At 36.5% G+C, this 12534-nt stretch overlaps 2 protein-coding genes across 3 annotated transcripts in view; both read right to left on the reverse strand.

Moving 5' to 3' along the window:
- LOC117426246 (villin-1) overlaps positions 1-1735 on the reverse strand; it is a 37677-nt gene extending 35942 nt beyond the window's left edge. The window contains exon 1 of the mRNA XM_059033444.1: positions 1602-1735. The gene's annotated coding sequence lies outside the window, so the exon portion shown is untranslated. The remainder of the gene's footprint in view (positions 1-1601) is intronic.
- Positions 1736-6353: 4618 nt separating this feature from the next.
- LOC117426980 (integrin beta-2-like) overlaps positions 6354-12534 on the reverse strand; it is a 78585-nt gene continuing 72404 nt past the window's right edge. For both annotated transcript variants that reach the window (XM_034045270.3, XM_059033445.1), the window contains exons 15-16: positions 8824-8990; positions 6354-8171 (exon numbers count right to left, since the gene is read on the reverse strand). In XM_034045270.3, the coding sequence (XP_033901161.2) occupies positions 8100-8171; positions 8824-8990 (239 nt within the window). In that variant the 3' untranslated portion in view covers positions 6354-8099. The remainder of the gene's footprint in view (positions 8172-8823; positions 8991-12534) is intronic.

Consider the following 12534-nt stretch of genomic DNA (forward strand, 5'->3'; position numbering starts at 1 on the left):
AACCAAGTATCCGGTGCTGCACTCTTGCAGAACAGAGTTAAAAGCTATTCTTACTACCTATAAGGTACTTCATGATCTTGGGCCTTCTTCTCATCAAAACTTGCTAACTCCCTATCTTCCAAGCTGTTCTCTGAGATAGGAAACTGATCTACTGGTGATTCCAATCCAATCCCCATTGAGATCAGGACAGCCAAGACAATGTAATCTTTTTATTCTAGATTGAAGACATGTTTGAGTGTATTTTTGTAGTTGGATCTGATTCTAGTATTACTGTGGAGCACTCTGGGATGATTTGCCATGAAGTGTGCAATTCAAGTGTACATTTGTGTTGTATTTGTATGAAAGAGAACCATCCAAAGCAAAAGTAATCTATTCAAAAAGTTTAAAATTCACACCAGATGAGATGCTGAAGCAGGGTCATAGTGTAGGTCTTTGCAAATTTGATTACAAGTTGTAATATATGAGTTTAATAATTTTATTATAGTAATGGGACTGTGGCAGAGCAGGGCTCTGCCCTTAGAAATACTGTCAGGGAAGGAGTTAAATTCTCCTCCCTGCCCAGATTGATTGTGTCAGGTGGGAGCAATCAGTTAATTAATCATCCAATTAAGGACCCAGCCACCTGGCATAAAAGGAGGCCTCAGCCTCTCATTTAGGAGGAGAGTTCTAGAAGGAGAGGAAGCCTCTGTGTTTTTTCTGTGTGTGCTGTGGTTTTTCCATTTTTTGCAATCCAGTGAAGGCAACGCCCAGCCTGGAAGCTTTATTCTTTTGTAAGTTTCATTTTGTTTGTATTTTGTGCTTTGAACCTTTTTGTTTGGCCCTTGTGCCGGTTTATTTTGTATTTTTGTTTATTAAAAACTTCATTTTGAACTTCTAAACTGTCTCTGAGTCTCAAACCTCGGTCATCCTTGTCACAGGGACACATATCAGAATATTTGAACAAACATTTCTTGACATGTATTTGAAGGGTACAATCCATGTCCGTGTCTGCCAGAAATGGCATAATTGTTAGAAATTAAAAACACGTACAGTATCAGTGTGCACCGATTAATCATCTTGCCAGAATTTGTTTCTACAATGGCAAGTGAAAAAAGAGCTCAGTTTGATGTGTGGAGTAAATATATTTAAAGCAGAAGATCAGCACTGCCCTTGACCCTCTTCTTAAAAGTAAACAGACCCGATTAGGATGCACACCCATGGTGATCTCTAACTAAACTGCAGATGCTGCTTCTGGTTTTGAATGGAAAAAAAATGCTATGTATACTTTATGTAAAATGCAAAGCAATTGACTATACACAGGGTGCTAAAATAATTAAGGTCGGCTTATCTGTGGCTGCAAATACATTTAAAAAGAAATCGCTTACCTCTTTGGGATTAGCTGAGCTAAGCTTTGCTGTAACTGAAAATTTCCCATGAGAACTTCTCACAAATAATACTGCTTGCCTACCCTTTTGAGCCTGCATGCTTGGGAAGTTAAACTTAGGATTCAGTCTATTCCTTTTACAGTGGTCAGGTGATGCAGGGCACAGACAAGGAGGGAATGAAGGTAACCAAGCCTAAAAAAACAAAACAAATGGTTGTTTCCTTAAAGTTCAGCTTACCTGTTGCAGAAGCAGATGTCCTCTAGGCTGTACAAGCAAACCACCAGTCTCTCCGCCTTGCTCTGAATAAACTTCAGCCTCCTCACTGCTCTTACTTGCTCTCAGCAAACAATAACTAGCAAGGCAGCCGTCGCAGCCTAGAGATGGATTACACTCCCTCTGCTGTCTGCTTGTTGAGCCAGCTTAGCCAAAGAATCTCAGTGGAGAGAACAGCTACGTTACATAACGAGAAAGGCATGCATTCAGTGGCTTCTTTATTCAGCTTCATGTTTCTTTTGTGGAAAAGTGGAAGTTGCCAGATAAATGGCAGTGAAGACTAAAGCACTTTGTCTACACAGCAAGGGTAGGGTATGTTACTTAATTTGTTTGTTTATTCAGAAAAGGTTTAAAACCCAGATGATAAAATAGAGTGAATGAAAAGTGTTAAATAACATTATAAAATACAAAGTAACAGTATGAGACTCTTTAAAACCATTTTTTACCTAAGTTTAAAAACTATCAGTGGTGAAAGCCGCAACATTTGAATCCAGAACAGTTAAAAAAATTAAAATAAATCTGTGATTGTAAATGTTAACCTCTTTCATGGACTCCAAATAGAATATAGCAGAGTAGTATGTGGTATTCCCATTACCTTACCAACAGTATGAAAAGCTAACAAATTGCACAGTGAAATACCAGCGTGTTTCTTACAGCAGCCGATGCACCTTCATGTAACATACATTCCATTTCTTACGACTGTAGGAGCCATGAGTAAGTTCTGTTGTCAGAACTGCAGCCCTATATTGAGAATGTGCAGGACTAAAAATGAATGGAGAGCGTGTTTCTTCAACTCTTTCTGACTTACTGGCCGAATGAGTCAGTCTGTCTGTCCAACAGCAAGCTGGGGAAACCTGGTTGGCATGAAGGCTGCCACGTTTATATATAAACTGCCTGCAGTAAACTGAACGGCACTGATTCACTAGTGGACGCAGCCTGTTCAAGAAAAATTACATTTATACAGTATATAAAAAACAAAAACACTACATTTCAATTGGGTATCAATCAGTATTTCACATTTGCCATGTTCCAGCATACTTCTTTTATGCTCTGAGCACCCTCTTAAACTCGGGAGATGTTTAAGGAGGACACAGATGTTTTCGACTCCTGTAAGTGGATTGTTTATGCACTGGCTTAAAATATATCCAGACAACTTTTAAGTAATCAAAAAAATCACACAGATCCATTCAGGTTTGAAGTTTTAACGAATCAGAGCAGAATTAGTACTCTTTGGTTTATTAAATGGATTAAAAATGGATCAAGTGGTTACAGACCACGTTGGATCCCAGCTAATATGCAATCTGGGCGATCCAGAGCCTTTACAATATTAACAGCATTAACACTTCAATACAATTATGGTTATCACATGTTTTGCCCTTAGGCCAGACATGCAAAATGTTGAAACGCTCACAGCTAAATCCTAAAGCATCCAATATGTCACTCTCTGAAGCTAATACATAATTCCTAACCCTATGGCAATATCAATATGTTAGACATAAATTCAAGATTATGCTTACCTCCCAATATATGGAAGTGTAGTGTAGAATATAAGTAAAGACAAGAGCTTTTCCACTGCTTTGTGTGTCAGAAGACTTAATTAAATCTAAACATTTGGTCTGTTTTGCTGTGTCGTTATCCTTGCAAGGGGAGGGTGCACAAAGTACTGAAAACAAGGGTGCCAATAATTGAGACACTTCATTTTTTTTGGAAATAAATTTATAATTTGAGAAATGTGTAATTTTGGTTGATTCCATTGAATCATTAATAAAGTCAAATATATTCCACATGTTGGAAAATTACAATATAGCTCAGTACTGGTATTATTTATTTTATACAGTCTTTTTTGATCTTCTTTATCAAGGGTGCCAATAATTTTGGAGGTGACTGTGTATATATATATATATATATATATATATATATATATATATATATATATATATATATATACAGGGTGATTAGAAATTAAGTTTATCATACCAAGGCACCATATGGTAAACTTAATTTTTAATCACCCTGTATATATCTATTATGAGCAACCATATCAGAGGTTAGTTACATATTATCATTTAAAACATTTAATTGAACTTTACCTACCATTTTCCTATACTGGTTCCTGTTCTACATAAAGAGGGAACAAATGTATAATGTGGACACTGCATCATGATAAACATGCAAGCCAACTTACAGTCTACACGCCACAGTCTGAGAATTAATTTGGTAGTAAGTTGAGTGGTGAGGTGCATTGTGGACTCTGTAGTTTCTCAACAGGAGATTATACAGTATACTTCTTGCAAGAAACAAAGCTAGGTTGTTTAATAATGAAACTGAATGCTATTCAGCCAGTGTGGCATTGCAATGTAATACAGCAATACATTAGGGATAAAATGATACTGACTTGTCTGGTGCTTAATTTTTAGTTTACTGACTTTGCTATTAATAAGAGAGTATCATTATAGGATGGGCTAGTCATGCAGTTTCTCTTTGGTCAGCACAATATTTTGTATAATATGTGTAAGTGCTATGTTTTATATTTTACTTTGTGGTTGTACAGTTTGATTTACAGCAGATGGGACATGGTGCAGCAATTTCTATTGCTCCCTGATAAAAGTCGCACTCTTTTAAAGTTTGTGTCAGATGGTTTGTATAATAAGATGTAAATAACATCACATTAAGATTAGCTATACCATTCAATGACTGTAATGTAACTAGTAGGAAGGATATCGTTTTGAATTGTACATCACCTCCCAGTGTTCTACATGTACTGTATACTGGTATATGCCAATGTTTTTAACACAGTTACTGGGTCAAAAACTTTTTTTATCTTTAATATATGTATTAGTATGTATAATGTTCTTATATATTCTTTGTTAATAATGTTAATAATTTACTTATCATGTTTTATTTAAGCAAACAAAAAATAGAAGGAAGAGATGGCATCCACCAAGTTTCAGTGCACACAGCACACAGTCCTGCATGTCATTCACTCGCTCACCGGACTTAATTATTCTTGATGCATCATACAATTTTGTACAGCTAAAACTGCACAGCTACTGCACTCCTTTTTTTTTCCTTTCTGTAAAGGATAGTAGCATGTCAGACAGATCACTGTTCATAGCACCCACAGCTTAACTAAACTATATACCAGTAATGAAAATCCACTGTGGAGATATTTAAAAGCAAGTTATTTTGTCCAAATACATGTGTGCTGTTGGCCTTTATGGGGTTGAGCACCTCACAACCATTACTGTGCCCCATTTCAATCTATTGAGCCACCCAAGCCACAACCATCACATGTCCTTTTATACTGAGCAACCCAAGCCACAACCATCACATGTCCTTTCATATTTCTGCCAATGATGGGATTCCTCTGCCTGCTCCAAAACTGCTCCAAAACTATTGTGAAATCTAGGCCAGGACTTCATTTTAGCGCTCATTAAAAAGCAGACGCATAGTGCTGAAGTTGTTTAGCTCTGACTGAACTGCAGGAGCACTGTTCTTGAGTGAACAGAGCTTCACATTCAACCACATTATATGAAACAATGCTTACAAGATTTTTGTGGGTCTTCTTTTTCACAGAAATCCATTGGCTTATATAATCCTGCCAGTCAACCCTGCCACCCAATTGATTAATTATATTAAACGGCCTCCACCCCATTATTTGTTTCACAAAAATATTTTTTTTATTGTTGGTTTTACAGCCCCTGATTAGCACTAATCTTGGACTACCTTAGCTAAGTTAACATTGGGTAGTCCAAAACTAACTGGGTAAGCCATTGCTAATTGTGGGCTGTGAAACCAGTCATAAGTGTTTAGACATCAGGCCCGATTCATAGAGCTAGTGTCTGTCATCCATACCTGAACACAGGGGTTACCAAACATTTTTACCACAATTAGCACTTCTTAATAAAAATGACAATTTAAAAAAAAAATTAAACCTGTAAGACTGTAAATAAGTAAGTAATCTAAATTGTTATTTATTTCATTTGAATCTTATTTTTTCTTCAGCTGTATCTTTATAGGGTTATTATAATCAAACTTTGAAGAAATGAAATACACTTTTACTTAATGTGAAACATAGTTGATGTATTTTATGTTAACTTTTTTAAAATATGTGTATCACACCATGCAATAACACTCGCTATGCAGCTTCTAACATTTGCAAACTTTAAGACTGCATCAAGCTTTTTTTTCTTCACAGTTAATTCTAGAAATAGTCAGTATTATTTACTACTACTTAAAGACCATTGCAATGCAAGTGTATTTTTAATGCATATAACATTTTATACAAACCTTACTTTGTTTTGTTACATTGTGAATTTTATTTACATCTAACATATCACTGTATACAAATTATAAATCTATACTGTAAATCACATCTTCCTAGTGTTACTAATCTGTAAATCACATCTTCTAGTGTTACTAACATCTGTAAATCACATCTTCCTAGTGTTACTAACATCTGTAAATCACATCTTCCTAGTGTTACTATGATGCACGGGAAATCCATTGCAAATAAAAAAAAAATGTGTCATTGATTACGGGCAGGGAACTAACAGGTTTCTTGTGCGTCCACGAGAAACGCACATAATTTGAAAAACGGATCAGATAAAACACTTCAATGTATTCCAAGAATGCCTCTGCATCATTCTCAATAATATGTAAATGAGCACGCATGTTATACTCTGCACATTTGTAAATAAAACACAAGCATACAAGTTTATTAACAGTTCTCTTTTTTTATTGTACTACTTGCATTCAGGTATTTTATTAGATTTCAGAATGCCTAAATGTAAGATAAAAGCATTGTAAAAATATATTATTTCATAGTAATTCATATGTACTGCAATACAGATGATTTGAATAACATACGGATGCAAAAAGCAAACAGTCAAACCTATCAATAAGGAGTGACCGGGAAATTACATAACATTGTGTGTATTTCCACCCTAATGGTTTATAAATAGTATTCTGGAGTACAATTTGAGGGTGGGGGGCAACTGGAAACCATACTTATACATCACCTGGGTCTGGAAATCTGAAACTTTCACATTGTGATAATGGGGTGGAATAAATGAAAGTCTAAAGCCAGAACTACATGCTCCTTGTACAGGTGTGATCGTTTGTGTCAATATGGATTTCACAGTAGTAGGTTTGGTGGTCCAGTGGATAAAGGAAATGGCATGATACCAGAAGGTTCACAGTTCAAATCCTGGTTTAGCCACTCGCTCACTGTGTGTGACCCTGAGTTTCACTTAACCTTCTTGTGCTCCGTCCTTTGGGTGAGAATTAAAACCAAGGTCCTATTGTAAGTGACTGCAGCAGCAGTTGTTGATGCATAGTTCACCCCCTAGTCACTGTTGATAAAAGCATCTGCTAAATGACTAATTAATAATAATACAAGTAGGTATTTCATTAACTAGATGGAGGTTCGCTTAAGACTAATTTGCATAAAAAGTCACTGTATACATTAAATATGCTGTGCCCAATAAGATTACCATTTATTCAAACATGTTATGAGAATCTTGGCATGTATTTAGAAAGGCATGCACATGCCATTAATCTTATTAAAAAATAGAGGCACAATATTTATTTATATTGTGTCTCTATTGTTTAATAAGATTAATGTCCAAAGTGTAACATTCAAAAAACATGAGAAAGTCAGACAATCATTTACATAACATTTTAGGCCAATTTATTATGTCCAGCTATGCTAGTCTAGGTGAACATACTGGATGTAATTTCTGTCTATATATCTATACAGTATGTCAGATTTACTTAGCTGCTGTAGCAGTAATACAGGGGAGAAGAGGTCTGTGATATAACACGTTTACAAGTGTACTCTGGTAACACAACTGTTTTAGATCAATAAAACATAATACATTGTTACTGTGGGTTGAGTTGGCTGTGGATTACTAGTAAAGCTGTTTTGCATTATTTGTTAACAAGGCTATTTGCTCTGTCTCAGATAATGGGGATGTCATTGGAACAGGTACTAACAGACATCTGCACAAAAATGATACTAAATACTACTTTAGTGCTGGGTTTTTGAAGTTATGTATGCATATAACAGCTTAACATTAGGTAATTTGTTTTTCCAAATGTTCTTTGTATCAGATCTTTAAATGTATACCGCAGCCTCCAAGGTAGTGAGGTAGACTTTCTGTACCTCCTTGATATGATCACATATCTTTACATGGGCATCCTCGTTGAAAATCAACAATAAATTAAGGTACATTGTATTTGGAGCATTTATCCTGTTACTGTTTGCATAATGTATTCTCCCATACTGTTTAGAAGCAAATCTGGTTCAGAAGCATCTTCTGAAAGACCATTTTAATACACAGGCAAGGCTTACAATTCCATCAGAAGCTGTTAGCATCAGCGGGTACCAATTTAATAGCACATGTTAACCAAACAAAAAAAGGGAACAAATAGTTAGAGGTGTTGCTGTCTGTCATACATTTAGCTCGAGTCGCCAGAGAAGTTGGGGTTCATGACAGTAGTAGTTGCACCCTTAAAAAGTGGATTATCAGCCTGTTAGGAAAAGAAATTAGAGATAATATTAAATGAAATCTCCAGGTTTTTTTACTTATAACTAGGTAAATGTTTAAGACCACTAGAGGTCGGTATTGATACTTAAAAAGGCAAATACTATATTCTGATTTTTAAGTTTGTTTCCTTTTTATTTAGAAGATCATATTCCATAGAATGAAGGTAATGCTAAATTTATTAGCAAAAGTAAAACATTTAAAATAGTCAAAATACACACAATAGTTGATGCTGATGTTGCTGTTCTTGTGCAGGTAATGTCTGCGTGGCTATGTCTTGAATTTTATGAAGGTCTTTGGCTTCCAAAAACTTGGACTACAGCAAATATGGCATTTGAAGCTTCTTTAAATTGTAGCTTTGTCCTTTGCATCCCTTGTCTCAATAAATACTGTTGTGTTTCACACCACAAATAATATGTTTGTAATTTTCAGAATCAATGCATTAACTGTTTGGTTGGTTGTAAATACTATTTCAAAGTGCTGTGGACATACATTTCATAATTGTGACTATTTAACAATGCCAGCCCAAAATCAATCAATGTATTTCAAATATGTTCTAGAATCAACTCAGATAACCACTTTAGCCACTCACAGAATTACTAACAAAAAACAGTGTGCTTGTATGTAAAGTGACTTACTGAATTCCACTGTGCGTTTGCCTTTTCCTTTTCAAATTTGCGATACTCCCGACGGTCTTGCAGTAAGGTGACGAATTTCCAGATTAGCAGGAGGAACGAGCCAATGAGAGCTACACCCGCGATTGTACCTGCCACAATGGCAGTGATGTTGGGGGGCTCAGGGCATTCTAAAACACAAGTGATTAATTAGTAAATAGGGCTGTGCATCGGTAGTGTCTTCACGATGCAGTTATTAAGTGTGAAACATACAAATTACACAATTATTGTCCCATTTGATAGTGCAAGTGTTTGTAATAAAATTTGGTCAAATAAGATTGACAGCCTCCTTTGTTTTTATTTTCGGATTGATGTTTAATTATTTAAAACAAAATGACTGTACAGATACTGTAAATAATAAATACATTTACAAAATCTATACCATTGCTCACTTTTTGGAAACAAATGTTTTAGAAAACAGTATTCAGTTGAAAAAAAATCTAATGATGCTTATCTAAATGGACTTTAGGTGAATATTAAGTATAATTCAGGAAATCCGGTAGCTGATTCAGTAATATAAGGACTGCTAAGAAATGTGTACCTTGGCTCCAAAGTAAGTATACATTCGTTTTTCATAACACTGTAGGGACAAAATGAAATGAACTTGGGACTGGTAATGTTTTTGTTTTTTTTAGCACTTATAGCGAGCAGCAGACATTATCATACGTGCATTGGTTCGGATCTGACACTGCCGATTGTGATGGCAATGATGATGACAATGATCCTAAACTATGTACCATTGATCTGATGGCGGTCTTTAAAATTAGATGTTATTACCATATTACCAACAAAAATATCCCAGTTCACCATGTGACTCGATGAAACAGCACACCACTATTAGTAAATAGTGCACTTATTTTTTTTACTTTCCTCCCACTTTGCTATAGGTCTACTGCCAATTCTTATCAAGACAATGGGACTATAATACATATTGTATCAGGAGTCTATGACAAATACTGTATATTGATATTAAAGCATCCACTGAACTGATACTCGCCTGTGCATTGGACTTACAACACATACAGTGTAGGCAGATTGTAATTAAATGGCAAGAACACAGCACAGATTCACAACCATAGCATGTATGTGACTGGATTAGAAACAGTTTCTATTTGAAATTAATACCAGCAATAGTTTCCCTATGACATTATTGTTAAGATATTTGATAGGTCTCTCTTTGTATTGGGTCTCTGCCACAAGGTGACTAGTGATCACATTTTTATTATTTCTTATTATTATTGACACTAGTATTTGTCTTCACCTGTGTTATTTAAAATTTGTTTGCACTGATTATTAAAATTTTTGGCACTGCAGTTTAAATTGATGTCGACTGATTGCCTTTTATTTTGGTTTGTTTGTTAGTGTTGGAAACTGTGGTCCAGTGGTTAAAGAAAAGGGCTTGTAACCAGGAGGTCTCCGGTTCAAATCCCACCTCAGCCACTGACTCATTGTGTGACCCTGAGCAAGTCACTTAACCTCCTTGTGCTCCGTCTTTCGGGTGAGACGTAGTTGTAAGTTGTAATTATTCTGGGCCTAAAAGGCATGTCATATGCAGACAGACTAAAAGAGTTTAATCTATTCAGTCTTGAACAAAGAAGACTACGTGGCGATCTGATTCAAGCATTCAGAATTCTAAAAGGTATTGACAATGTCGACCCAGGGTTTTCGACCTGAAAAAAGAAACAAGGACCAGTGGTCACAAATGGAGATTAGATAAAGGGACAGTCAGAAGAGAAAATAGGAGGCACTTTTTTACACAGAGAATTGTGGGAGTCTGGAACCAACTCCCAAGTAATGTTGTTGAAGCTGACACCCTGGGATCCTTCAGGAAGCTGCTTGATGAGAGTCTGGGATCAATAAGCTACTAACAACCAAACGGGCAAGATGGGCCGAATGGCCTCCTCTCGTTTGTAAACTTTCTTATGTTCTTATTGTGAGCAGGCAGAGGGTTAAATTCCTTTGGACTCTTGACTGGAGGGTTGTGGGTTCTATCCCAATTTGTGTTATTTGCTGTATGCTAATAAGAAGCTGGCCGAATAAGAAGCCAACTTCAGCGTCGTCAAAGATATTATAATCCCAAGTGCAATTAGAAAGTTCAGCACAACGCAACCAGTTAATTCCAAAAAAATATGTATAATAATAAATAGAACAGCATTCTTTCTAAACCGGTTTCAAGCTTTCTACAGTCTCTGTTTCACATCAGCTTTCTTCATTTTAGCTACCTCTCGCAAACTCCAACGCTGCAAGGAAATCCATACACTCCCAAAACACACAGGTTCTTATCCAATTTGCTAATTTTAACTTCTGCACTATTCAAAAATGGATCACAAAACAAACAAACAAAACAAAAAAAAAATCTGCTTGTATCTCCATGCATACTGCCATGACACTTCAAAAGTTTTCTCTGCCTCTCTCACTCTTTCTGAGTCTGTGACTCACTGTGTCTTTGTCCTCTCACTGTGTTGGTGTCTTCCTCTCTTGCTCACCCCCTGCTGCTCACATTTAAAGGCAAGCTACTGTAAACATTTTAAAGGGACAGAACATACTGGGCACAATTACCGATTGTCACAAACTAAACTAAACCTACTACTGTGTCTAGTGTTAATATACTGGATACTGAAAAACATTGTACTTGGCAGGAAAATGTTAGTGGATTATCAGCCTGTTAACAAAGGAAAAGCATTTAGAGATAACAGTAGCTTTGGTAATTCTTGTTTTCTTGCATCACATTGTAATACCTTCACTGAGGCAGGGCAAGAAATGTTGTTTTGGAAGTGTCATAAGATAATGGACTATGTTTCTGTTTCTTCTTTTTTTTTGGTCCAGATTTCTTATGTTTAGCTTTTATAGAAGCGTAGGTCCCCCCCAAACACACATAGGCATGGTTGGTCAAGAGTTATTGTGACATAGAACGAGTGAATCCAAGTCATAAATCTCCTTCCCGATCTGTGAGGGTGTTGTATAACAGGAACAGTGTGCCCCGGACTGGATGGGTTGGCAATTCATTCCAGGGAATGTCGGAAGTTGGCTATCCAGAAAGGGAGCGGAGTCACAATACCAAAAGTCATCGCCTTAATGCGGTCGGTGATGTGGCAATCGTGGATTGGAGGAAAAGCGATTGCACTCGCTACCGAAGGGGGCGTGACTAAGGGTATATTAGGGAATGTGGCGATAGCAATCTGTTCCTTTGTTATGGTTGTGAAAAGACCTATAAAGGACGGTACCAGCAAAAAGTAACCATGAGTGTTTTCGTGTTGTATCTGTCTGTCTATTAATTGTCACATTTGTAATTTATAGATTATTAAAATCCGGGCACTGTCGCTATCAGCCAGCATCAAACCCGGACTACACTGGACTACTGTTTCACCACTGCTGTATGATCCACCACTTGCACGACGACCACTCGCTGTTGGAATTTGTGATCGTGTATGTGTACAGTATGTGTTATTATTATTTCAGGACTGAACCCCGTGGGTTTTAACTGTGCCATACACATCGTTGTGTTGGGCCAGTTACTATTAGTTGCAGCACAACTAAAGAGATGTTTTTCACCGTGAACTGTGTTGTGTTTGTTATTACTGAACACTGTATTACCTCGACACCTGCGCACTGCAAACCACTTTGCCAGTTATATATTTCATAGTTATGCAAGAGGACAGCAGAGAAACTGAAAAA

This window comes from Acipenser ruthenus, chromosome 11, assembly GCF_902713425.1.
Source record: "Acipenser ruthenus chromosome 11, fAciRut3.2 maternal haplotype, whole genome shotgun sequence".
In the NCBI taxonomy this organism is placed as follows: domain Eukaryota; kingdom Metazoa; phylum Chordata; class Actinopteri; order Acipenseriformes; family Acipenseridae; genus Acipenser; species Acipenser ruthenus.